Source organism: Ipomoea triloba, chromosome 1, assembly GCF_003576645.1.
Source record: "Ipomoea triloba cultivar NCNSP0323 chromosome 1, ASM357664v1".
Lineage (NCBI taxonomy): Eukaryota > Viridiplantae > Streptophyta > Magnoliopsida > Solanales > Convolvulaceae > Ipomoea > Ipomoea triloba.
The window spans coordinates 24,053,653-24,081,601 of record NC_044916.1 but is presented as its reverse complement, the minus strand read 5'-3'; the positions used below and the strand labels follow the sequence as shown (position 1 = coordinate 24,081,601).

At 35.2% G+C, this 27,949-nt stretch overlaps 1 protein-coding gene, 1 long non-coding RNA gene and 1 other non-coding gene across 3 annotated transcripts; 2 read left to right on the top strand and 1 right to left on the bottom strand.

Moving 5' to 3' along the window:
* Positions 1-1,356: 1,356 nt before the first annotated feature.
* LOC116015004 lies at positions 1,357-3,120 on the bottom strand. Its single transcript, XR_004097522.1, has 4 exons — positions 2,354-3,120; positions 2,154-2,260; positions 1,888-1,942; positions 1,357-1,530 (listed from the first exon to the last, which is right to left on the bottom strand). It is a non-coding gene; the product is annotated as an uncharacterized LOC116015004 (long non-coding RNA).
* Positions 3,121-5,651: 2,531 nt separating this feature from the next.
* Positions 5,652-5,724, top strand: TRNAT-UGU. The gene has a single exon. It is a non-coding gene; the product is annotated as a tRNA-Thr (tRNA).
* A 17,370-nt stretch (positions 5,725-23,094) lies between these two features.
* On the top strand, positions 23,095-27,443 carry LOC116024837 (glutamine synthetase leaf isozyme, chloroplastic). Its single transcript, XM_031265850.1, has 14 exons — positions 23,095-23,254; positions 23,600-23,869; positions 24,238-24,277; positions 24,371-24,474; positions 24,567-24,615; positions 24,730-24,836; positions 25,212-25,299; positions 25,487-25,615; positions 25,708-25,782; positions 26,071-26,124; positions 26,224-26,261; positions 26,369-26,528; positions 26,637-26,697; positions 27,007-27,443. Exons 2-14 carry the CDS (start codon positions 23,616-23,618, stop codon positions 27,144-27,146), a joined length of 1,299 nt encoding a protein of 432 aa, XP_031121710.1. The 5' UTR covers positions 23,095-23,254; positions 23,600-23,615; the 3' UTR covers positions 27,147-27,443.
* Positions 27,444-27,949: the final 506 nt, after the last annotated feature.

Genomic DNA, 27,949 nt, shown 5'->3' with positions numbered 1-27,949 from the left:
CAAAATTAATATTTTTTTAGGCCCAAATAGTCAGAATGCTTATTTGAAATATAAAGTTGTTGTTGGGCTTCAATGAATGCTGTAAACGGCCCTATTGGTTCTGGGTCAATCAATTTGTATTGTTATTATTATGATATATTGTTTTCTTAAATTATTATAGGGCAAATAATTAAAGGAAAAATGGTAAACATATAATAGTAATAATAATAATAATTTCATTTTACAAATTTAATTTAAAAAGAAAAAAGAAAAAAGAAAATGAAAATCAATACACTACAAAAGGTAACAAAAGTCGATAAAAACGTATTAGTAAATAAGTTACAACTATTTCAATAATTTTAGTTCATAGTTTGAATACATAATAACATCAATAATTAATAATAATAATACTTCAAAAACAAAAAGTAATAATAGTAATTAAAAGGGAAAAAACTCTAAACATATAATAATAATAATAATAATAATAATAATAATAATAATATATTACAATGTGGGGATGATTCGATTGCTGCAATAGTCAGGTATTCCAAACCATTCACTGACGCTAAAAGTACACTCTCCGGTGATGTTGTTAAGAAACTTGATCATTCATTAGGACTGCTATTAAAAAAAAATCAATGTTTGTACACGGACAGTTATACGTAGCAGCATATAGAGTCAATAATTCTAAGGAACTCAAGTTTATGATTTGTAATGAGAGATAGTACTGCTAAGTTGACTTGTGTGATGTAGTTTATAAAGAAGTATTCAATAAGTTGTAAATAAAATATTTTACTCATTTTATTTTAATGTTGTACTAACATTACTTATTAACAAATACAAATACATTCATATAATACAATTGATATCTATCAATAACAAAAATATAAAATTTAAGTCCGTGCATCACACGGGGAAATTGCTAGTATATATATACAATTCAAGTTTTCGCATTTACATATTTTGGCACACTCAATGAGACAACTCTGCCTTTCACACTATAAGAAAAACGGTTAAAATCGGTATCTATTAGGTAAAAGTTCTATTGTTAAAACCAATATTATTGTAAGTCCCGTATATAGATAACGGTTAAAAATTATTGTCTATTAAATGTTGAAACTAGTATTATTGAAAAGTCATGCTCAGACAATAATTTTTAACCGCAGTCTTATATAGAACCATGGTTTCACAACACTCAATAGAGAACGATTAAAACTCATTGTCTATTGAGTATTATTAAAACCATTGTTGTTTTAAAACACACGCATATACAACGATTTTTAACCGTTGTTTTATATAATCAAAGACAATGGTTAAAATTTTGTCTTTATTCATAATTACAACGGTTTTAAACCTGCTTTGATTTTAAACATAATATAACAATAACAATTTAATCAACTCCATAAATGCAAAAGCATCAATTCATTAATACAATCATCTTCTACACATAAGTATTTCAAAATACACAACAATTCATCATCTACTTCAAAATATAATCAACAATTCACTGTGCCCACAACAGAAGGATGTGTTATTTCCACAAGTGAATACCTACACAAATTGCAAATAACATTAGTGACACAGAAAAAAGGATTAATCAAGATTTATCCCTAAACTATGCCCCATCTAGGCATCTGGCTGTCTCATATTTCAACCAACACCATAATTTCCAAAAAAAAAATAGAACTTTTATCATCTTTGACTCTGATGAAAGTATAAAATACTTTTTCTACTATTCAGACCAGAAGTATAAATTAGTCCTTTGAAACAGCAAATATAATACCCAAAAAGAAGAATAAAACATAGTATAAATATATAGAAACCACCATCAAGTTCGAAAAATGAAAAAACTGACATACTCTGCATATGTAAACTCAATATCCAATGGAGTTAAATAAAGGAACTCACAACACAAGCTGTCAATGATGATATGAACAAGTATTCCATGAGCTAATACCCGGTCCTACATATAAGAAGAAATAGCTAAATATGGATCATATTTACCTCTCCAAACTGGGTCACAAAAGCAGCTTGATTGTGGGAAGTAGAAACTTGAATGGTAAATAAAATATTAATATACTAAATTAGAAGTGAAGTATGAGACAATCATTGGTGATGAGAGTGCATAGTAAATGTATCCTAGATATGGTCTTCCTAGTTCCTACTGTACATACCATTCAAGCAGATTTTTTTCTTCCACGAGTCAAATAAATTTTGACATTAGTTACAACTATATCTTCCTGACTTCCTCCTTTAGCATAGGTGCACTTCCATCAGACTTCTGCATGATAGAGAAAGGTCCATTAGAGACTGCATTTGATGGCAATTGGCACAAACTATAGACACCATAGCAAGTGAATATAATGTTGCAGACCTGGGAACAAATTATATCTTGAGAAGTGACATTTCTGAAATGCTCCAGCTTCTCCTTTGGTACAGCAAACTCATTAGTCATTACAGAACTATTGAACATTTTAAAAAATACTTCAAGACTTGCCTTATAGTTAGCTTGAAACAATATTTAGGGAATGAAGAAATGATAATAGAACCACTGGTCAACAACTTTTATCTGGACCTGTCTTTCCTCAATGTATACCTGGTACAAGTCCCTTCCTCGCATTCTAAGGATGAGATCTATCTCTGGATTCCTTCAGTTCTTGATAAGAACTGATTTCAATAGTATCTACTATTGATCTAACTGCAATATGCAGGCACTAAGAGACCATAGTTTTAAGATATTCAACAAAGTGAATGGATTAAGATAAGTAATAGACAAATCCAACCAGCCAGTATTCAACATCAGATGGCATGTACAGTAGGAAGACTATATCTAGGATACATTTACTATGCACTCTCATCACCAGTGACTGTCTCAATAATACTAAATTCAACATTAATATACTAACCCTAAATTCAACATCAATATACTAACCCTAAATTCAACAATAATATAGTAACCCTAAATTCAATATCAATATAGTAACCCTAAATTCAACATCAATATAGTAACCCTAAATTCAACAGTAATATAGTAATCCTAAATTCAACATTAATATACTAACTAATCATATATTTAATAATAATAATCTAATCAAATTCGAAAAATATATTTAAAATTCGAAAAATTTATATAGAATTTGAAAAAAAAAAAAAAAAAAAAAAGTACTCCGTAACATTCAACGGCAGCGGGCAGTAGCTCTTCCTCCGGCGGGGATGGCTGCGACGCTCGGTGACGGCAGCAGCTATTGGAGGGCAATGTCACAACGTCGACTTTTGTAGCGACGGAGGCCATGGCTAAGCGGCAGCGGGCAGCATCTCCTTCTCCAGCGGTGATGGCTGCGATGCTCCGCGACGGTAGCTACGGGAGGACCATGGCGCGACGGAGGCGACGGCTGAAGCTCGGCGACGGCTGAAGCTCGGCGATGGCTGAGGCTGCAGCGGGCAGCAGCTCCTTCTCCGACGGTGATGGCTGAAGCTCGGCGACGGCACGAACGAGACGGAGACGATGTTGGAGAGGTGAAACAAGCTAGGGAAGATTTGACAAATTTTGAAAGGTTGTTGTCAAAAAAGAAAATTTTGAAAGGTAGGGTAGGTATTAAAAAAAAATATTCTTGGTATACCCCAAAATGTAATTTATCTATACTTCTATATCTATACTATCTATATATATATATATAAATCTATATCTATACTATATATAAAAGCATTATCCTCCTCCAAAATTTTTCCACCCAAACGTAAAAGTATTTTAGTAATATGGTAATTATTATTATGATAGAATAATATTAATTATAATTGATTATTAGTAATTATGGTAATTATAATGATAGATTGATCGAATATGAATAATATTAATTATAATTGGTAATAAATTGTTATTAGTAATGTAATGGTAATTATTATGCACGGATACAATAATATAGCATAGAATAATATGAACAATTACATGCATGAGATTATGGTCCTGTTTGGTAAATGGTTGTTGGCTGATTGGGTTGGCTGTTTGGGTTAGAAGGTATGATTAGTTGATAACATTGGCTGATTGTAGAAAGTTGTTTGATAAAATAGCTGTTAACTATGGCTGTTTGGTATAATTTCTTTTCTCAAAAAGCTAATTGAAAAGGTTGCTTTGAGTAGCCTTTTGAATTTAGGGTTGTTGCAAGTTTTCCTTTAGGGTTTAGGTACTGCTAACATTAATGCAACCTATGCTTTCTTTCTTATAGTTTGTTTTTCCCCATGTCGAACAATTGAAGAAATAGAAGAAGAAATGAGAAAGAAGTTGTCAATCACCCAACTTAAAAACGGTGGAACAGAGTTGTGGTGTGTGATTGCTGTTGTGGTGTGATTCCAAAAAGTAAAAAACGGTTGTATTGCTGTTGTGGTGAGATTCCAACAGCTGTTGCCGAGCAGAGTTCTATATTGATCAAGACCGGCAGCGCTCAACTCCAGCAAGGTTCGCCGGAGCCGCAAACTCCGCCTCATTTTGCTCCGCCACGCACAACAGTTCCTAGGAAAATCGTCCCGTCAAAGTTGATGAACATCAGAGAATAAGTCGTGTACTAGCGGGAAAAAAAAAACAAAGAAGAAAAATAAAAAAAAATAAAATAATAAAAAATTCCACGTAAGCATGAGATTACTGGTAACCTGTAGGAAACTTATAAAAAGTTCTAGGCGGAAAAAAATAATGGTTTATAGATCTAAATATACATTTTAAAAGATGAGAGTGCGGCATGAATAATCGGGAATGGTTCATGGTGCACGATGACACTTTAGCCTACATCAAATGAAATAATAATAATTATGAACAAATCTTAAAACCCTCTAACAAATTAAAATCTCAACACCAAAAAGCTAAACATGCAAACCTAGCAAATTCTATAAAATCAATGAAAAAGCTAAATTTTAAATCTAAATTGTAAGTGTTAGACCTTAAGGATTAAAAAGTGAACCACTGGACCAAATAAAATAAAAAAACTCGGTCATAAAATTATAAAATTGAAATCCTAATTGCAATGTACTTTCGCATTTTTGCAAGTGCAAACTTTTAATACTAAATATGCAAAATGTTAACACTAAATGTGCAAAACGTTAATACTAAATAGCAGATTTTAGTGTTCACATTTGCATAGTAAAATTGGTGATAATTACGAAACTGCCACCACTTTTTTTTTTTAAAAATTTGATTTGGTGCGTTCAATTTTTCCAGATGTTAGGTTGTGATTAGTTCTTAGTTTTCTCCTACAAAATTGTTCTCATATGATCCAATACCCCTATATATGTGTGTGTGTGTGTGTGTGTGTGTGTGTCCATAATCAGGTGAGAACCTGTGGACAAATCCAAACCATTGATCTAGTAGATCTAACGATTAAAAATAAATAAAATGTTAAAATATTTATGAAAATGATCCCGCTCATTTTAAAATTTTGTAATATTTATGAAAATGACTCCGCTTATTTTTTACTTGATTTATCATCCATCAGATCTTGCAAATCAATGATTTGAATGGTTCTTATATGATTAGGATTATATATATATATATATATATATATATATATATATATATATATATACACACACACATATACACACGTATACATATATGTATACATAACCAAGATTCCCAAGGTTTATTGATATTGAATTCCTGTGCATATAAAATTTATGTGATGGGGGCCCGCTTAGCTCAGGGGTTAGAGAATCGCATTTGTAATGCGATGGTCATCGGTTCGATTCCGATAGCTGGTTTTTCATTTTGGATTCAATTTCTTAAGTTTAGGTTATAGGAGCTTCCAACTATATCAGGAAAAGGAATCCTTTTTTTAAATAGAAAAATAGATAATAGAAAATATATAATATAAGGGTATTTATCCAATTCATTTCATTCTCTTTATATACGTATATATATATGTATACATACATATATATATATACGTGTATACACACACACACACACACACACACACACACACACATATAGGGAAAACGACGTTTATGACTCCTGAATTGTTTTACTTTTGTAAATTTGGTCCCTGTCTATTGATTTGAACAAACTTAATCCTTCAATTGTCAATAGTATGTCACATTTTGTCCCTGAATTTATATAATTACAAATTCTATTAATAAGCCTAGTTTTCATGAGATTATATTTGTCAATTACTCTTCACTATTAAAGCTTCTTTCCATCATCATTGCCTAAATTCCTCGCAACCTTTACGTGCATTAAATTTGAAAACACAAATAAAGGAAGCGCATATATCACTTTCGATGATCCTTCATTATAGTTATTGTTGCTGCTTAATAGGTGCCAAAGATACCTAGGTTGAGGGTCTAATAAAGGGGTGGAATTGTGTTATTTGGTACCTTTTTGTGGTTAATTTATGGTGCTATGTGCTCTAATGTGCCAATCTTTGCAAAGCTCTATCAATTCGTGCACTTTGAAAGGTTTTGATGGTGTTGAGCTTGAGGAGAAAGTATATGGACTTGACAAAGAAAAAACCAAGGGATGAAGCTTGATAGGAGGCCTCCACGTGAAGCCCACGAGCGTGGACAGCTCTTGAGAATGGAACAGAAAGTTCCACGCCACCAGTCCACGAGCTGGAAGGTTGCGTGGGTGGAATAAGTGGCCGGTCCACGAGCGATCCACGCTCATGGACGGGCTCGTGGACATCCCCTATGCGCGGAATTTAAAGAGTGCTATTGGAGGGAAGTTATTTTAAAAGGCCTAGATTAGATATTTTGGGAAGGAGGTTTTTTTTTTTGGGAGAGTTTTTTTTTATCATTTTCATATTTTAGATTGTAGAAAGAGAAATTGTAAAGAAAGCACACTTTGTTCTTAGTTCAATCTTGTAGTTGAAGATCAACATTGAAGTCAAATAATTATAATTTGTAAAATAATTTATTCATTAATATTTTAATAAAAATTGTTATTATTTTTTAAATAAACTTGTAATGTTTCTAAGTAAATAATTTTTAAGTTTTAAATTATAATAAATATATTACATCAAAAAAAAATTATAATAAATATATGTAAGTACATAAATAATACTCCATAATTTATATATTAAGATATATACTTTTAAATTTTTATTTTTTAAAAAATCAATTTTAATTTTGTTCTATAAATTGAGCCGGATCTTATTTTTACTATACATATCAAGTCGGTCTACTTTAAAATTTAATCAGACTGAATCGACCTGATCCAAATAGCAAGTGAGTTAATAATAAATTAATCTGATCTAAATTCACTCGTTTATTACCTCTAAATAAAATGAGAAGATAGGAATAATGAAAATATCAATTTATCATTAACCTCAACTCCTCAAGTCCTCAACCCTTAAGTTATATACAAAACGTAAAGATGTGACAAGACTAAAAGTTAATGAACCACTTTAGCCAACTAACAAGACGTCATAAGAGCATCCACATTGAAGGTTATTTAGGAGTTTATGTCAGAGAAAAAAAACTATGCATTGAAGATCAACTGATGTGGACACCATTCTCAAGGAAAATATTACTTCTGCAAAAACAAAGTTTTTTGCAGAGCTTTTGCAGGAGTTAAAAAAAAAGAAAAAAAGAAATGCCGGCATATGCACGATGCGGTGACTTGGGTTCTTCAATCACATGCAATCTAATTGTCTGTTAAACACAGGGGGAGTGTGAAGCTTGGAAACAACCTTTGGTTAAGAAATGTTATGCATATTCCTTCGTTTCAGTTCAATATAATATCTGTGAGCAAGCTTATCCAAGATACATCATATGATTTGGTTTTTTCTTCTAAGCAGTGTCTGATCAAGGATCCTCATGGGATGACGGTTGGTTTAGCTAAACAGGAGGGAGGACTGTATATCATGATGAAGTCTCCCATGGCACCTACTATGGTTTCTAGTCACAAGAATTTGGTTATGCAATGTAATAAAATAGAGATTTGGCACCAACGTCTTGTACATTTCCCTGTAAATAAATTGCATTTGCTACAAAATATACCAAAGTTGTCCACAACAACTAAAGCTTGTGACATTTGCCATTTAGCAAAACATAAACGTTCTCCATTTCCTTTAAGTTCTTCATATTCAAATGCTTGTTTCGATATTATACATGCAGACATATGGGGTCCCTTTCCAGTAAGCTCAATAAAAGGGGAACAATATTTTCTAACTCTAGTGGATGACCACTCACGTTTCACTTGGATACATTTGATGAAAAGGAAATCAGAAGTGAGGGAACTAATCAGAAGGTTTCACAATCTTGTTTTAACACAGTTTGGAGTTTTGATCAAGGTACTCCGCAGTGACAATGGTCTTGAGTTTGACATGAGGGACTTCTATGCTGATAAGGGGATAATTCATCAAAGATCATGTGTTGATACTCCTTAGCAGAATGTAGTGGTAGAGAGGAAACACCAGCACATCCTCAATGTTGCCCGGACTCTACGTTTTCAAGCTCAGCTGCCATTGGAGTTCTGGGGACAATGCGTTATGCATGCCGCTTTCTTGATCAACCGGCTTCCCTCACCGGTGATTAATGGACTGAGTCCTTATCGAAAGCTATATGGTAAGGATCCCGATCTCACAAGGCTCAAAGTTTTTGGCTGTCTTTGCTTTGCTGCTACATTATCTCACTTGCGAAATAAGATGGAACCAAGAGGAAGGAAGTGTGTTTTCATAGGCATGCCAGCGAATATCAAAGGTTATATGATGTATGATCTGACAGATAAATCCATCTTTGTTTCTCGTGATGTCTCGTTCTATGAGCTGTAGTTTCTTTTTTTCTGAACAAGCTACACAATCCACAACATTGATGGATAAACTGTTCGACCCTCCTTTTGCCAAACATTCCCCTGTCCACAGAATTGGAGTATCAGACACCAGCTTTGCACGAAGAAATTCAGTCGATGCAGGCTGAAAATGCTATTGATGAATCATCTGACTCTACTGATTCTCCTATCGGCCAGACACTGCAATCATCAAACGAGGAACAAGCTCCCATTTCCAGCCAGCCATCACTGGAAATTGACACCAATGAGGAGGAAAGAAACAGACAGTCTTCACTGGAGATTGACAATAATGAGGAGGGATTGGCTTGTGATAATCCTCATCGACGATCAAATAGAAACTGGCGTATACCAAGTAAGCTGCAGGACTACTTCTGTGATTCAGTTATCCGAAAAGGGTCGTCACCACACATGCTGTCCAAAGTTATCTCATATGATAATCTTTCCTCCTCCCATAAGGCATTCACTATGGCAGTCACCTCCACAGCAGAGCCTTGGTCATATAACCAAGCAATCAAACACCAGTGCTGGAAAGATGCAATGCAAGCAGAAATATTAGCCTTGCAAGAAAATAACACTTGGCAGCTAACAGAACTTCCCATTGGTAAAACCCCTATCGGTTGCAAATGGGTTTACAAGACCAAATTGAAAGCGGATGGCACAGTAGAACGTTATAAAGAGAGGTTGGTCGCCAAGGGTTACACACAACAATTGGGGGTGGATTATATTGAAACATTCTCTCCGGTTGCTAGAATGACAACTATTCGAACCTTTCTAGCTGTGGCAATGGCTAAGAACTGGTTGATCCATCAAATGGACATCAACAACGCTTTTCTCCATGGTGACCTCGATGAAGAAGTATACATGGTTCTCCCCCCCGGGTTTCAAGGTGACAAACAAAATCAAGTATGCCGATTGTTAAGATCTCTCTACGGCCTCAAGCAAGCAAGTCGGCAGTGGAATGCAAAGCTAACAGCCGCCCTATTACACGCTGGTTTCAAACAATCTAGTGTTGATCCTTCTTTATTTACGAGAGGAGATGGTCACGACTTCATTGCCTTACTAGTCTATGTGGACGATATTTTAGTAGCAAGCAGTAACATGAGCCGCATTCAGGAGCTGAAAAACTTGTTACATACAGCTTTCAAGATCAAAGATTTGGGTGTGTTGGGTTACTTCCTAGGCATTGAGGCCAAAATCAACAATAATGGGCTAAATCTATGTCAACGAAAATACACCCTTGACATTCTCAATGATGCGGGATTCTTAGACTGCAAGCCAGTTCAAACTCCTATAGTGCCGGGTTCTATGCTCTCTCATGACAGTGGAACACCTCTGGATGATCCAAGCAGCTACCGGAGGTTAATTGGGCGGCTATTATATCTCACGGCAACAAGGCCTGATATCACCTTTGCCGTGCACCATCTCAGCCAGTTTGTAAGCATTCCTACGGATAAACACTTGGCCGCTGCTCACCGCATTCTACGATATATAAAAGGTTCACCAGGACAGGGTCTATTCTATCCTACAGCCACCAGCCTTAAGCTCAAAGCTTTCTCCGATTCGGACTGGGCATCATGCGCAGAAACACGAAGATCCGTTACAGGGCCATGCATTTTCCTTGGTACTTCCCTTGTATCATGGCGCTCAAAGAAACAGGCTACCGTTTCAAAATCCTCATCCGAGGCAGAATATAGAGCCTTAGCCACAACAGCTGTCGTTTCAAAATCTTCATTGCTCCATGATTTGTGCATCAAAAGCGACAGCCCTGCTGTAGTCTATTGCGACAATAAATCCGCCATAGCAATAGCTGAGAATTTAGTCTTCCATGAAAGAACCAAGCACATCCAAATCGACTGTCACGTTGTAAGGGAAAGAGTTGCTCGTGGGTTGATCAAACTGCTAGCTGTATCCTCCCCAATCAAATTGCGGATGGGTTCACCAAGCCGCTAAGCTCACCTATGTTCACTGTTTTTGTCTCTAAGCTGGGTGTCCAAAACCTGCACACTCCAGCTTACGGGGGGTATTAGAGGTAGAGGGGCTGATTTGTAATAAGCAGTAAATCATTCTGTTAGGCAGTTACAACTGCTACTTCCTCCGTTATTAAACGTGCTCCCTACTCTCTGTACAGTCAAGTTTTCAGTACACAATTCAATGGATTGAGATCATTTTTCCTTTCCCCTTTTCTTTCTTGCTGCAACCATAGTTCCGATAGTCGGAATTAGTTGATCACGACCGTCGTCGCTGGGAGGTGTCCCGCCGTTCGCCGTCGATCGTCGCCGCTGCACCCGTGGGCGCCATGGACGCCAAATAAATGAAGTCGTCGACGTTGGTGAGTTGTTGATCTTGCTGGAGAAAGAAGGGGGGGGGGGGACACCGTTGCCGCCGCCGCGCTGCCCCTGTAGATCCGTTGCCGCAGAGTTCGCCATCACCGCCGCTCTCAATCTTTCTCTGTTTTTATTTTTATTTTTTTTGTTTAATTTTTGCGCAGTACGCACACAACCATCTTTTTCTTTTTTTAAACATTTAATTTGTTTGTTTTTTATTGTTTTATTTTTTATATTTTAAAATTTTCACGAATTTCAGTTATTTAACATATATTTTTGAATGATTTAATTACAATTAAAATTAAAATGATTAAAAAACAATGAAAATTAATTTAAATGTTTGTAATTATAATTTTAATTAAATGTAGAATGTTTATTTTAATTAATTTTTATAATTATAAATTTATCATTCAAATAATTAAAATATAGAATATAAAATGGTGGGTCCATAAAAAACTGAGAAAAAACTCAAACTAGTATGGAGAAGAGTTTTTGTGATTAAATGAGATAATGGATGATGAGGTGGAAGTTGAGGCCCACAAAAAACTGGAGAAAAAACTCCAACTGATAAGGATGGCTCTAATCACAACTACACTAAAATATAGTACTCCGTAGTATATATATATAGTAGTGGTGGTAGGTGATTTTTGTTGTTTAAAATGGCATTAATTAAATTTTGCTTTTAACTAAAAGCCATCTCCCTCACACGCAATGGCAAAGTATTGTTTTGGAAGTAATAATATTGTCTCTTTATCATTTTTAGTATATAAATAATCATTCCAAACCCATATTCCTTGACGCAATAGTTAGCGACTTTCTATGTTGGTAGCTCTAGGACTTAGGGTTGTATGCTACAACTATAATTAATGTGTAGCGCAACTTTTCGATCTCTTCGTCTCACTTAGAAGAACTTGAATTAACTTTGACCTAATTTAAATTGAAAGTGGAGCTCACATATATCTTTATCTTTATATATATAAAAACAAAATCCTCCAAAACGAAATCTTCCTTCCCGCCCAAAATATTGTACATTAAAACAATTAAAATAATAGAATAATATTAAAATAATAGAATAATAACAATACAATTCTTATACTACAATTCCAATACAATTCGTATAAAAATAGAATAATATTAAAACAATACAATTCCTATACTACAATTCCAATACAATTTGTATAAACAATAGAATAATATTAAAACAATACAATTCCTATACTACAATTCCAATACAATTCGTATCAAATAAATCTGCTATTAAAACACGAAATCCAATACTACAGAATAATATTAAAACCATACAATTCCTATACTACAATTCCAATACAATTCGTATAAACAATAGAATAATATTGAAACAATACAATTCCTATACTACAATTCCAAAACAATTCGTATAAACAATAGAATAATATTAAAACAATACAATTCCTATACTACAATTCCAATACAATTCGTATCAAATAAATCTGCTATTAAAACACTTCCAATACAATTCGTATCAAATAAATCTGCTATTAAAACACGAAATATACAATTCGTATCAAATAAATCTGCTATTAAAACACGAAATCTACAATTCGTATCAAATAAATCTGCTATTAAAACACGAAATCTAATACTACAAAATGAAGTCTACTATTCTATAATTCCTATACTACAATTCCAATACAATTCGTATACTACAATTCCTATACTACAATTCCTCCGTCAATTCGAATTATAAATACATTAATCAATTAGAAATTTTATAACATGTTCACACAAATCGAAATAGTAAAACGATATTGTCACGCAAATATTTCAACAATGATGTTCTTTCACTAATGGGGTCTGTTTTTGTCTCTGCTTCCGACCTATCTCCCAAGACGAGAAGGAGTTGTATTAGACTCCGGCTAATGCGTTGTTATTTGTCAAGGGAATATCCACATTCCACAATCAACCAACACACACTGGAGTGCTTACTCCATGACTCCCAGGTAAATGCTATTAAGTTTAAAAGTGTATATAGATTAGGGAGAGCAGATTGTGCCTATATCGTGGCCGAATTTTGTTCTGTGAATTAGAGGAAAAAAGGTTGTGTAAATTTTGCGGTGGTTGGCATTTTGTAGTGAACACTGTAGCCATATTTAATATTTGCACTTGGAGAGCATTACAATATTTTTTTTTTCTTTCTTCAGGGAACTTGTATCCATTTACAAATCCCTAAAGAGTTTGTGGTTAAATTCAAGAAACATTGAAGGCTCCCGGAGGAGTGGATAGCAATATGCTAATTGGTAAATTCTTCTTTAAATCTTATTATATACTAGATGTGTTTTTATTTCTTTTTGTTATACTAAATTTCTAATAGTATACATTCATGAATGTCAATTTTAAATCTTTTGTCAAGATACATTTTATCAGACCAAAATAATATTAAATATACATGCATCCTTATTAATACTTTAAATATTTAGTTGCTACAAAATATATAAATTTTAGTTTGGCAATATAGGATACAAAAGGTCCTTTATTTCAAATCTTTTGTTTGGTTTTTTGCAGATTTGATTGGCCGTATTGTTTCCATTACTGAGCAAAAAGTTGTCCAAGTTAATTCAAATCCTCAAAGATTGATTGATTTTGTCATTGAAGACTCTCGGTATGTGTTTATTTGGATGTCTTTTTGATTTGTTTAAGTATAAATTTAGGCATCATCATGCTCATTGTTGTTTTCACTACTCAGGGGTAGTCGGCTCACTGTTACCCTATGGGAGGAGCACGTGGATTCTGTCTTGCCTTACTATAATGTTGATTTGGCAGAACCACTGATTGTCCTTCAAGTTCCAGCATAAACAATTCTCATTGATATTTGCATATGTCATGACTATAAACAAAAGCTAAGGCCAAACACTAACTCACGTTGGGTTATTGCTAAAAAAACCGGTCTTTAGTCATGGTCAATTGTATGTGGCTTTCTCCCGAGTCAGTCATCCTAATGGCCTGAAGGTGTTAGCGGTAGACGAGGATGGACAAGATTGTGTTGCGACTTCCAATGTCGTCTACGAAGAGGTTTTCAATAATGTGTAAATATAATCGATGATATTATGTTTTTTTTTTCAAAATAATAAAGTTGCTATATATCTAGACAAAAAATACATCATCTATACAAATGAATTAGGATAGCAATTCATTACTATAACTAAGTTGCCAGAGAACGAGCATATTGGTTCAATTTCTAAAAATTTCTAACAATCTATACTATATATAAAAGTAAAATCTTCCTATTTCATTTTTTCCACCAAAACTTTTGTAGTGAATTAATTAAATATTTTATTGGTCAAATAATTAATAAAGCTTATTTGGTAAGAAAATGTAAAATGGAAATTAACTAATATCTATTAATTGGTAATATTGTTTCTATATTCACATATCAATACTATTAATAAAAGAAAAATCTTCCACTTCAACTTTCCTGCGCAAACTAATATTATTAATTAATTGGTAAAAAAATTAATAAAGCTTAATTGGTAACAAATTTTATTTACCAAATTCTGAGAATAATTAAACCATTATAATTGTGAGAATAATGGAAACTAATTCTGCATAATTTTATAAGAAAAAATAATTTATTAATTAGTATTTACACCAATAATAATAATTCGAATACTTATCTATACTTCTATATCTATACTACTATTAATAAAAATAAAATCATCCTTTGTGAAATTCCGCCCAGACAATATTAAAGAGAAAATGAAAAAGAAAACTGATTTTACTAATTGATTGAAAATATAAAAAAATCATAATGGAAAAGGAAACAAAAATTAGACAAATTGGAAAAGGGAATGGATATTAATTGACTGAAAATTATTTAAAAACTTAAAAAAAAATTAATTACACTTTCCTTTTGAAAACTTTAAATTATTTAAACTTTAAAAAAAAATTAAACATGACTGTTAGATTTTTTATAATAGTTACAATTAATTCATTCAAATATGGAGGAAGAAAAACTAAATGCGATAGGGTGAAAATTAATATACTTAAGGTATAAAAGTATAATTGCACATATATTAGTGTAATTGACTAATAATAGTTGCCTAATAATTATTATGATAATAACACTGGTCGTTGAATTTATTTTTATAATAATTATAATTAAATTATTTCTCATTTTTCTCATATTTATTTTAGTAATAATATAATTACATAAGTCATATTACATATCGATCTTTTTAAGATAATTGTAGGCAAACAAGTCATATATATTTCAATTAATTGAGTTATACTTTTGCACTAATATTATAATCAAAAAAATGTACACGGTCAATATTATAATTTTTTTTATAACTTTCTTTATTTTTATTATCTAAATATATAATAAAAAATTTATTTGTGCATCGCATCGGTAATTGAACAATTATTTGCTCTAATTCAAGCCAAGAAAACACCAGACAACATAATCGATCCAACCAATTTCATCAATTGCGCTATACAATATTCGATGTTATAATTTATATAATTGTATATCGATCCAAATATTCTTAAAATATTATAACAAATCCATTCCGTGCAACGCACGGGCGAAAATACTAGTTTGTATAACAAAATAAACGTTTAAAATGTTATTTTAACTAAAATTTCCAACATGGTGTTATTTATGATGTTTATTCAGCTTAAATGTTATGCTAGAATCTTGAGCACCATCCAAGGTAGAACTTAGGAATGGTTTGTTAAAAAAAATCTCATATGCTACCGCAAAAGAAATGTAAAGTCCTAGGACTTGTATTGACTAGATCTCCCTTGGTCATCACTCATCACCACGGGTAATGTGGTCACATCTCTCAAGTCATGTAAGATATTGAGCATGTACTCACGAGCTTACTGAGCATTTGACACCCACTTCTTATACCGTGGATCGCGATCCATAATGCATTATGGATCAAAGTCACAAAAAGACGTCGTTTCAATAAGTGGGAGAAATGGTTCCCGTAAATCTTCGTAATTGATATTACAGTTCATTTCAAATGATACTACAATTGTGTTGACTAATATTGTAGTTGTGTTCATAACTGATACTACAGTTCATTTCAAGTGATATATACTACAGTTGTGTTGAACTGATACTGCAGTTGTCGGGGCCGTTTCATCCATCTTGAACTGCAATTGTGTTGAACTGATACTACAGTTGTATTAAAAGGGAACTGCAGTTGCGCGGAATGGAGGCAGTTTCATCCGTCTGTTCATTAATCAAAACGATATCGTTTTGATGCGCGGTCCATAATGCACTGTGGACCGCAATCCATAGTAAAATTTGCGTTTGACACCCATCACCCATCTTCCTCCCTATAAGGATTTTTAAGGAGTTTAATAGCAAGTTCTATATAGTTGAATAATATTAGGTTTTAAATTTTCTACAATGTTTTAAATTTTATATAATTTCATATATGTTTTATTTTAGATCTAAATTATGACATTCATCGAATGATTTTTTGTTTATGGATTTGGAGGGTTAAATTAATTTTAAAAAGAGCCATTGTCAATAGGGTTTAATTATCCCACAATAAACTTGCATTATTTAATTTGATGTCCTCGTTTGTCTTATCTAATGTTGTACATGCCCTTTGATTTAACATAATGATTAGTTAGATTCGTTATGTGGTTTCAAATCTAACCTCTTAATTACCTCCTTAACCATTACCATGTACTCTAAAAAATTGTCCTTTATTATCTAACCACTACAAACAAACATCACCAACTTGTGTTCAATTCAAATAAAAACAAATTATAAAATTTTAAAGCAAAGTTTTAAATTTGAGCCTCGTAAATAAAATAATGAACTCTAAAATTAGAGAAATTTAATATATCGTCATATCTACCGCTATAAATATCAAGTGGCAATAGGATTTTTGTAAATAAAAAATATGCATGTAGAAGATGTTACCATTATGTCTCGACATTGTAGAATTTTTAAAATTATATCAAAGTTAATTATGCCAAGGCTTTAATAGAAATATATCAATGTTTGTAATTCGTTGCAACATTAATTATTCAGTGTGCTTAGACTATCCACATACTTTATCTCTTTTAAATACGGTTTAAATCATCACATTTGCAATTCAATACTAATTTCTCTACATCTTTACAATTCAACTCACTTTTAAAATATAATAATAATAATAATAATAATGATCTTGGGGTCTGACACGAAGTGACTTTTTCAAATGAGAGGTTTGGGTGATATTGACTCTTTGTTCTTTAGTAGGTTGAGAAAGTATAATTATGAATAAATGTTACATTGTAAAACAGTCAGCCTAAAAAATCAAAACTCTTTGTTTTCCTCTCACTGTTTTCGTGAGCTGTTTCCTCTCACTGTTTTCGTGAGTTTCCATAATCCATTCTTAAAAGCTTTTACTTTCTTGTTTTCCTCTGGGAGAGGTTCTGATGGAATCAGATACGATTGCTGATGCAATCACAAACCTCACTCTTGCTGAACTTGACGAATACGAGCAACAGGTGGAAGACGCAGCTTCATGTCAAACGCAACCAGAAGCAGAGTTCCTGGCAGTTGGGCGACTAGTTACTGAGAAGTCCATAAAATTTCCTTTCTTCAAGGATACTATGGCCTCAATATGGCAACCGGTAATGGGAATGAATGCGAAGGAGATTCAACCCAGATTGTATCTCTTTCGTTTCTTCCATGAAAGGGATATCACCCGTATTATTGAAGACGGCCCTTGGACATACGATCAAAGTCTGCTGATTCTCAAGCGACTAGAGACACATGAAGATCCCGAGAGGGTTCCTCTAACCCATGCAGAGTTTTGGATCCAGGTACACGGCCTTCCGACTGACTTTCGGGCGGAGGAGGTATTGCACACGGTCGGAAAATTCCTGGGAGAGCTCATTAAAACTGATGAAAAAAATTTCAATGGTTCACTACGAGTTTACTACAGAATTCGGGTAGCCCTAAATGTTGCTAAACCTTTGAGAAAAGGAATGAGGATGAAGAAGAACGACGGAGAATGGTTTTCAATAGAATTCTGGTATGAACGATTGCCCACCTTTTGTTTCCTTTGCGGGTTGATCGGCCATGGTGAGAAATTGTGTGTGAAGATGCTGGAGGGAGAAATTCAACAGCGGGAGCGACCCTTTGGCCCGGCACTACGTGCAGGAAACCGACGAAATATTCCCACGACCGGAGAGAAGTGGCTAGCTCCGGAATCCATAGCCGACAGAAAGTTGTGGAGGGCATCCGGGAAAGCTGCTAAGCAGACGGAAAAGGAAAAGCACGCGGAATCTGGGGGAGTTCAGAGTGCACCCACACAGAATCCCAAATATTCTGCTCCCCCTTGCCCAATAAATAAAGAGGATCAAATGGAAAATGACAAACAGAATAGAGACACACAAATGAAGGATCAGGCAGGCAATAACTCAGATAGTGCGCCATCCAGTTGGAAAGGGAAAGAGGTGGCACTCCCTGGGATGAACACGAACAACTTCGGCCCATTTCATCTGGGTCAAATGAATAGCAGCATATCCGGCAAGGCTAAAAGGGCTAGAGTTCGGGAAGAAACATGGAATGAGCCCAAAGAATTCTTCGGAGTGATTACGCCCATGGAAGCAGTTGAGCCAATGAACCAAAAAAACTTGGTAGAGGCGGGTCTTGCGATGCAAGCCCGCCTAGACAAATGAGTCTCCTCTCCTGGAACTGTCGCGGGCTTGGCAATCCAACGACAGTTCGAGTTCTGACGGACATAGTCCGCACTAAGAAGCCAAGTTTAATTTTTCTTGTGGAAACGTTGGCCAATCAAAATAAGCTAGAAATAATAAAAAATGCTTTGGGCTTTTATGGTTTGTTCACAGTGAATAGGTCAGGCAGAAGTGGTGGCCTAGCAGTCTTATGGAAAAAAGGAATTAAAGTGGAGGTCAAAAGTTACTCCTCACAGTACATTGACGCAGAAGTGTGTCTTGAAGAAGGAACCCAAACCTGGCGCTTCATTGGGTTCTATGGTTTCCCTGAAAGACACAAAAGAAGAGAATCTTGGCAATTGCTAAAACATCTATCTACTCTTAGTCAATTACCATGGGCTCTTATGGGAGATTTCAACGATCTTCTATCGCAGGAAGAAAAGATTGGGCGACATACACACCCGCAATGGTTGATTCAAGGATTTAAAGAAGCAAATGAACACAGTGGGTTAAGAGATTTTCCTTTTGAGGGGCATCAATTTACCTGGGAGAAGTCAAGAGGCACGGAGAACTGGATTCAAGAAAAACTTGATCGTGTCTTGGTCTCGGATTCCTGGTGGTCGTTGTTCGGTGAAGCCAAAGCAAAATCCATTCCAGCAACATCCAGTGACCACATACCTCTAATGCTATGGCCGATTCCAACTATGTCAGTAAGCCGTCGCCGAAGGTTCAAGTTTGAAAATTTATGGATTAAAGAGACTCACTGCAGGAATATTATTGAGAACAGCTGGGCGAGGACGAGAGGTTTAAACATCACAGAGCGAATGGAGAGCTGCGGACAGGAATTGTGGAGATGGGGGAAAAATCTGAAAAATTTGAAACCAAAAATTGACTTTTGCCTAAAGAGAATGGAATGTTTAAAGCACAGGAGTGATCAACTGGGCTTAGAAGAGTTTAATGACGCGCAAAGGAGCTATTTAAGGTTACTAGAGCAACAAGATTTGTATTGGAAGCAAAGGGCCAAGGTGTTTTGGTTGAAAGATGGAGACTCAAATACGAAATTTTTTCATAACTCGGTGAATAGAAGGAAACAGCTAAATTCTATCACCAAGTTGAAAGGTCCTGATGGGAGATGGATAAAGAGTGGAGAAGAGCTACAACAGTTAATATCAAACTATTTTGAAGTCCTCTTTAAATCCAGCCCAGGTAATCTCAATCCTATATCTGATTGTATCGTACCGCTGCTAACTGATGCTCAAAATGAGGCTCTTATTCGCAACTTCTCCTGCGAAGAGATTAAATCAGCTATTGCTAGCATGCATCCTGATAAATCACCTGGACCAGATGGGTTGAATCCTAGATTTTTTCAAAACTTCTAGGACATTGTGGGAAATGATATAGTCTATCTCTGCAATGAGTTTTTAGCCACAGGGATTATGCCTACGGATTTAAATAACACCTTGATTACCTTAATCCCTAAAAAAACAAAACCAGAGAGTATGGGGGATCTAAGGCCTATTGCACTTTGCAATGTAGCATACAAAATACTTGCCAAGGCGTTAGCTAATAGATTAAAACCTCTCCTGTCAACAATCATTTCTGCGAACCAGTGTGCTTTCGTTCCTGGGAGGGCTATAACAGATAATGTCATGATGGCTTTTGAAGTCCAGCATTTCATTAAAAGGAAAAACCAGGGGAAGACGGGATATGCAACTCTAAAACTACACATGAGTAAGGCATATGATAGGGTAGAATGGGGTTTGTTGAGGATTATTATGCTTAGAATGGGATTTAGTGAACATTGGGTGAAGCTTATCTTAGCATGTGTTTCTACTGTAAAATACTCAATTTTGAATGAGGGAACGGAAATTGGGCCAGTGATTCCCGAGAGAGGATTAAGACAAGGGGACCCTTTATCGCCTTACCTTTTTATCCTTGTAGCCGAAGGATTGAGTATTCTCCTTAAAGATCAAGAAAACAAAGGAAAGCTAATGGGATTAACTATTTCTAGAGGAGGGCCTAGAATTTCTCACTTAATGTTTGCCGATGACTGCTTGATGTTCTTCAAGGCTGATATTGCAGAAAGCCAATACTTGAAAGGAGTTCTTGAAACTTATGCGACAGCTTCAGGGCAATTAATAAATTTTGACAAATCAGCTATCAACTTCAGCAAGAACGTTCCCAATGATATGAAGGACAGGGTAAAAAGCATTTTTGCGGTGACCAGAGATGGTAATGAAGGAAATTATTTGGGATTACCAGCAATTATTGGAAGAAACAAAAGCGAGATTCTAAGGTACCTAAAGAATAAGATTGTGGCGAGAATCAGAAGCTGGAACCATAAATTTCTTTCAAAAGCTGGACGAGAGGTCCTATTAAAAACTGTGATTCAAGCAATCCCATCTTATGCTATGAGTGTTTTCCTATTACCCAAAGAACTTGTGAAGGAGATGGAAAGGGCGATGAATACTTACTATTGGAAAGGGGGCTGTGATGACCGAAAAGGTATTAATTGGAGAGCCTGGAATGGATTGTGTAAGCCAAAGAAATGGGGTGGAATGGGGTTCCGTAACCTGAGAAATTTTAATATGGCCATGTTATGCAAACAGTCATGGCGCATCCTGCAGAACCCAGACTCCTTGATTGCAAGGTTCTACAAAGCTAGATATTTTCCAAACTCATCATTCCTTGAAGCCAGAAAATGCAGCAATCCCTCTTTCATTTGGTCCAGCCTGCTTGAGACCCAAGAGGTCATAAGACGACATTCTAGATGGAGGGTGGGAAATGGAGAAAAAATCAGAATTTGGTATGACGACTGGTTGCCGGACCATAATAATATGAAAGTTACATCCTTCCCTTACCCCTATCTTGAGCATGCAAAGGTGGCATCCCTTTTTATAGGACAAGGTGAAGGTTGGGATAGCGAAACAATCACAAACATATTCAATGACAGAGATTCTAAATTAATCTTGAGCATCCCTACGGCAAAGGCGAATAATGAAGATGAACTGATTTGGCCGAAGGAGGAGAATGGTGTCTTTACCGTGAAGAGCTGTTACAGGGCATTAGTTGGAGAGCTTGATAGCAACACAAGGGAATTATGGACATCAATGTGGAATTTATGGTTGCCAACAAAAATTAAAAACTTTTTCTGGCAAGCATGCACAAAGTGTCTCCCCACAGCAGATCGCTTGATTGCTAAGAAAATTGATTGCTCAAGTGTGTGCCAAGTGTGCTCAAAAAGTGATGAATCTATTCTCCATATTCTAGTGGAATGTGAAAATGCTAAGGAATGCTGGAATAGACTCGGAAGCTCCTACATATCAGCAGGCTGCCTTTCCTTTGAGGAGTGGATTCAAAGAGTATTTACAGTCTTAAATAAAGAAAAGCAACGCATCCTCCTTGTAGTCTGCTGGAAATTGTGGTATGCCAGGAACCAGAAGGTGTGGAACAATATTATTATTCCTCCAGCAACTATTATCCAAACTGCTATGAGCTACATAACAGACTGGCAGAGAGCACAAGAACCATCACATGGATTCAGAATTCAAGAACAAAGATTGGAGAAATGGAAGAAACCCCAACATGGGTGGATAAAGTTGAATGTGGATGCCACTGTAAAAGAAGCTGAAGGAAAAATGGGTTTTGGTTTTATTCTCAGAGATGCAAATGGAGATTTCTTAGAAGCAAGGATAATGCCGTGGAAAGGAATTTTCAAGCCAAAGGAAGCTGAAGCCATGGCAGTAAGAGAGGCTTTGAGTTGGTTAAAGAGTAGAAGATATGATTTTATTGAAGTAGAATCTGACTGCCAACAACTAGTGCAAGCTATCAATATGAACAAAGGAACATCCTCTTTTAATCTTCTTGTTCATGACATTAAGGAGATGATGATGAGTTTTGATCATATATCCTTAAAATTTGTTAGACGATCTGCGAACCAGACTGCCCACTCACTTGCCCGGGAGTCTGTTTCTTTGACTGATTGTAAGGAGTGGTGTTTGTACCCTCCAGACTTTATTTGTAACGTTCTCTATTCGGATTTGAATTAAATGAAGTTGGTTTAGTTTTCAAAAAAAAAAGATTCTAGAATTTGAGTAGTTATTTATTCATATAAAATATAAAATATAAAATATAAAATATATATAATAACAACTGGATTTCATCATAATCGGCGTGGTTAACGGATTCCTAGGATCAAGATAATTAAAAAATCCGACCGGCCACATGATCAGCTAACAGAAGTTGTTTAGTTGTTAATTAAGAAAAATCATGAATGACTGAACGAGAGAGAGAGTTCATCATCATCTGCTTCAAAATGGGCGCAGCCAAACCAAAATCGATTTTCCGCCACTCAAAACCCCACCCCTATCTACTAAGGAAAAGCCAAAAAACCTTTTCCCATCTGTCTACCCAATCTTCATTTTAGCTACATTTCCGGACAATACATTCTGCCCACTCCCTCTTCAACACTTGCCATCTATAGCCACCCATTATCCTGCATTTCCCAGCAGTAAGTGATCCTTTTTCTCCCTCTTTTGGTTTTGGTTTTGTCTTCAAAAATGTGGGTTTTGCGTTTCTTGGCGTTTTGATGCTTGCACATTTGATATTCGCATTTCGATTGTGCATCCGTGACTAGCTTTAGTCCTGGTGAAATGGGCAGTTGTGTTCTTTTCTGTTCCGTTTCAACACAGTTCTTTTTGTTCTAAATAACATAGTAAAGACGAAAGTTGTGGATATGTGTTTATTTCTGTGGCGTAGTGTTGGCTTTTTAAGTTATATAATCAAGCCATCTTTGCATTAATTTCTTTCACTGGATGATCAAGTATCTTATGCTTGCTATTTCCAAATTTTTCAGTAGGGAATAGGTGAATATGGCACAGATTTTAGCTCCTTCTGCCCAATGGCAAATGAGGATTGCCAAGAGCTCAACAGAGGCTTCTCCAATGGCTTCAAAGATGTGGGGCTCTGTTGTAATGAAACCAAACAAAAGACTTGCAGTAAAAAGCTCTGCTAAGTTCAGAGTGTTTGCGCTGCAGTCTGATAACAGCACTGTAAACCGGATGGAACAGCTGCTAAATTTGGATGTTACTCCGTACACTGATAAGATCATTGCTGAATACATATGGTACGTTCTCCGTTCCTTGCACATGTTCCATCATGCATGATCAGGCTTCAGTTAGAAACAAGAGTTTTTAAATTGTTAAGAGTCCTACATTCATAAAATAAGACAGAATATATGAGTTTATAAGTCTATGGGTTAGACTAGCTAATTGATTAGATTCAGTTTTTTAGTGTAGTTTGGCCCTTATTATAGCCTAGTGCAGAGCAACAACTCTCACTATATAATAATAATAATAAATTAATAATTTAGGTAGTTAACAACTTTGACATCCTTTTTAATATGTTGTGACCAAGAAACCACTTGGATATTTTGATGCAAAAATTGATCTTACATGTTTGCATTAATGCATATGTTGTTACTGATTGAAACAGGATTGGTGGCTCTGGAATTGACACGCGTAGTAAATCCCGAGTATGCAATGCTGCTTCTATTTTTACTTGAAAAGAAAGTGGTAAATGTATTAAATCCTTCTTAGTTCTCAACTATATAGTTTTGAATACTCAGACAATTTCAAAACCAGTTCAAGACCCTTCCGAGCTTCCAAAGTGGAACTATGATGGATCAAGTACCGGGCAAGCACCTGGAGAAGACAGTGAAGTTATTCTATAGTAAACTCATTTCCATTTTTTTTTTAAAATTTTTTTATCATTTCCTTACCTTTTGGGATAGACTTGTAATGAGTAATGACATCCTCCTTTAGCCCCCAAGCAATATTTAAGGACCCTTTCCGTGGAGGTAACAACATCTTGGTGAGTATAATAAATAACCTTTGGATCGTGTTATTCCAATGATTTCACTACTGCTAATGTGAAGTTATGGAATACTCACTGCTTCTAATGCTATGTCACACATTATTGAAATAGGTCATCTGTGATACATACACGCCAGCTGGTGAGCCTATTCCAACGAACAAACGCTACAGGGCTGCTCAAATTTTTAGCGACCCAAAAGTTGTATCAGAAGTGCCATGGTAAATTTACTATTGCAGGCTTTCTTCTGGAATCCTTTTTTTCCAGCTTAGCTCTTTCTATGCATCATGCAAATTTAAGATAATACAAACAATGGAAGATGATATCAAAACCTTCCTCCCAAAATAATACCTGTAATTATTGTTATGTGCCATCCAAGAGTCTGGCACTTAACATTGAATGAAATAATCTATACTATCCAACTATCTCAAACTACTAATTTAAACATTTTTCTTGATAATTTGAATATAAACTTGTCAACCCCAGCTAAAGTGGGATTAAAGCATAGTTCGCCAGTCGTTATTAGCATCTCATTTTTAGTTTTATGATTCTGGACTGTTTTTTAACTCCCCTCTTCTGTGGAAAATGATAACTAGGTATGGTATAGAGCAAGAGTACACCTTACTGCAGCAAAATGTGAAGTGGCCCTTGGGTTGGCCTGTTGGAGGTTACCCAGGTCCTCAGGTAATGAATAGAATCTACAATGAAATTCTTTATTACTCTACAATTTGTTTCTTTCAATCATCCTTCTTTGAGAAGTTTGTAGCTTACTGTATACAATCAGTCTAAATGGATGTGCTTTAAGGTTGCAACACAATCAGCTTTAATAGGAGAATATATTTAAATATTGTTCTTTTTGTGGGAAATTTAGGGTCCTTACTACTGTGGTGCTGGAGCAGACAAGTCGTTTGGCCGTGACATATCAGATGCTCACTACAAGGCCTGCTTATATGCTGGAATTAACATTAGTGGCACCAACGGGGAGGTCATGCCTGGTCAGGTGAATTCTCTTTACTTGCCCCTTGTTTAAAAACCTGATCAACAGTTCCGGGTCCTTTGGTAACACATTGACCTAAAATACCTTTGGCACAGTGGGAATTCCAAGTAGGCCCTAGCGTCGGGATTGAGGCTGGAGATCATATCTGGTGTGCTAGATACATCCTTGAGGTAACATAACACCCTCGTTCTGTAGCCTGATGTGGTACATTTGGCAGCACATACTTTGGATTCTTGCAAATGTTACACTATCCTCAAGACTTTTTGATTCTATTTTACTCAGGTGTTGAGCAACATAGAATGTTTCATACACAAATTGAAACATAAAAAATAAAAAGTTGTTTCTTGACCATTGCACTATAATTGTTTTATGGTTTTATTATGAACATTTGCTATATGCTTGCTTCTAAGCCAATTATTTGGTATACTAATTATTGTATGTCTTCAATGCTTTTATAGAGAATTACTGAACAAGCTGGAGTTGTTCTCTCACTTGATCCAAAGCCTATAGAGGTAGTTTAATTGCATTACGGTGAAATTCAACCCCCTCTCCCTTGACAAAAGTACAAAACTGTTAGGTGATTTTCATCCTTTTGCAATTTGAATTGACAGGGTGACTGGAATGGTGCTGGGTGCCACACCAACTACAGGTACATATAGATAGATGCTTATGATATTTAGTAATTTATACATGTGGAGCCATTTGATATTAGGTCTGAAGATGTTAAACTATGTTATGAATTATTCCTACACTCAGTACCAAGAGTATGAGAGAGGAAGGGGGCTTTGAAGTTATCAAGAAAGCAATTCTGAATCTCTCTCTTCGCCACCGGGATCACATCAGCGCTTATGGAGAAGGAAATGAGAGAAGGTTGACGGGAAAGCATGAAACTGCCAGCATCAACACATTTTCTTGGGTATCTCGTCTCTAACATACTCCTTGATGTTCTTTAGAAATAGGCTATTTGTTGGAAATTGAGAATTCTCTTTGGTTGCTTGTTGATTTGCTCGAGATTGATGTGCAGGGAGTTGCTAACCGGGGTTGTTCAATTCGTGTGGGCCGTGATACCGAGAAGAATGGCAAAGGTATGACTCTAAATGATGTGCAGGGAGTTGCTATAATGCACATAGGCTAAACCACACTAAAAGATTGAATCCAATCAATTAACTAGTCTAACCTATGACCTTATAAACCATATGTTCTCTCCTATTTTTTCAATGTGGGACTCTTAACATTGAGGAACCGCATTCCATTCCATAAATGATTTGTGAAATGACTTATTGCCATTGTATGAAAGAGGGATGTTTGTTCATCGTTCGTTCTTCAGCAAACACTTTTATTGATACTGATAGAGGCGTGATGCTTTGTGCTATTCTTTTGCTTTTGTTTGATAGGCTATTTGGAGGATCGACGCCCTGCTTCAAACATGGATCCCTATGTGGTGACCGCGTTACTTGCTGAAACTACCCTACTGTGGCAGCCCACACTGGAGGCCGAAGCTCTTGCTGCCCAAAAACTGGCATTGAAGGTCTGAAAGGGGTTGAAGTGAATCATGAAGAGTAGATTGATTTATTATATTAGTGTAGGAACCTGGTGCTGCGTTTTTCTTTGATTCCTTTGTGCAAATAAGGAACCTATTTACTCCTTAAAAACACTTTGCTGCATGTGCTTTTGCTTACAAATGGTTCCTTAGACACAAAGTGATGTTGGAATCAAGTTGCCTTCATGAATATTTTGGACAGTTCAGTTTGAACATTTTCTTTAATTTGCTGGAGTTTTATTGCATTATTAATAATATAGAAGCCTATGATGCTTTTCTTTGTAGTTTGTACACATCTATTCTTTGCCAAGAATGACAATATTTTTACTTTTCAGTTTAGAATCCTTGACCAATAAGTCATCAATAGATATGGTGATTTTTTAAGTTTTTGAGCTGCCGAATAGGAGAGAGGAGGGAGAGAAAAAAGGGGTGAAAAATAAAAAGGAATAAAAAAACAAATCTGACAAAAAAAAAAAGAAAAAATAATAATAAAACATACTAATAATACGCACCTAGTAGACACATGCTATTTTTACAAAAACCACTACTTGCAGGAGTAAATTCCACCTAAAAGTCATGTTTCTATTTAGTATAAACATCATAGCTTGATTTTTTTCTACTTTCAAAACCTCCTAAAAATCACTATTGGGAATGCCCTAAGGCTGAATACAAGGGTATCCCTAACGATGAAAATTACAAATATGCAAATACATTATAGTAAGTAATGGTGGAACTAAAAGTTTATAATAACGAATAATCTAACATTATATTTTTATTTTTCTATTAACCTAAATGTT

What these genes read in the sequence shown, in the direction of transcription:
- LOC116024837 (XM_031265850.1), top strand. Translation starts at nt 23,616, where the DNA reads ATGGCACAGATTTTAGCTCCTTCTGCCCAATGGCAAATGAGGATTGCC. An exon ending in GAGGTTACCCAGGTCCTCAG is followed by an intron (nt 25,300 to 25,486) that starts GTAATGAATAGA and finishes TGGGAAATTTAG; the next exon opens with GGTCCTTACTACTGTGGTGC. An exon ending in GGGAGGTCATGCCTGGTCAG is followed by an intron (nt 25,616 to 25,707) that starts GTGAATTCTCTT and finishes CCTTTGGCACAG; the next exon opens with TGGGAATTCCAAGTAGGCCC.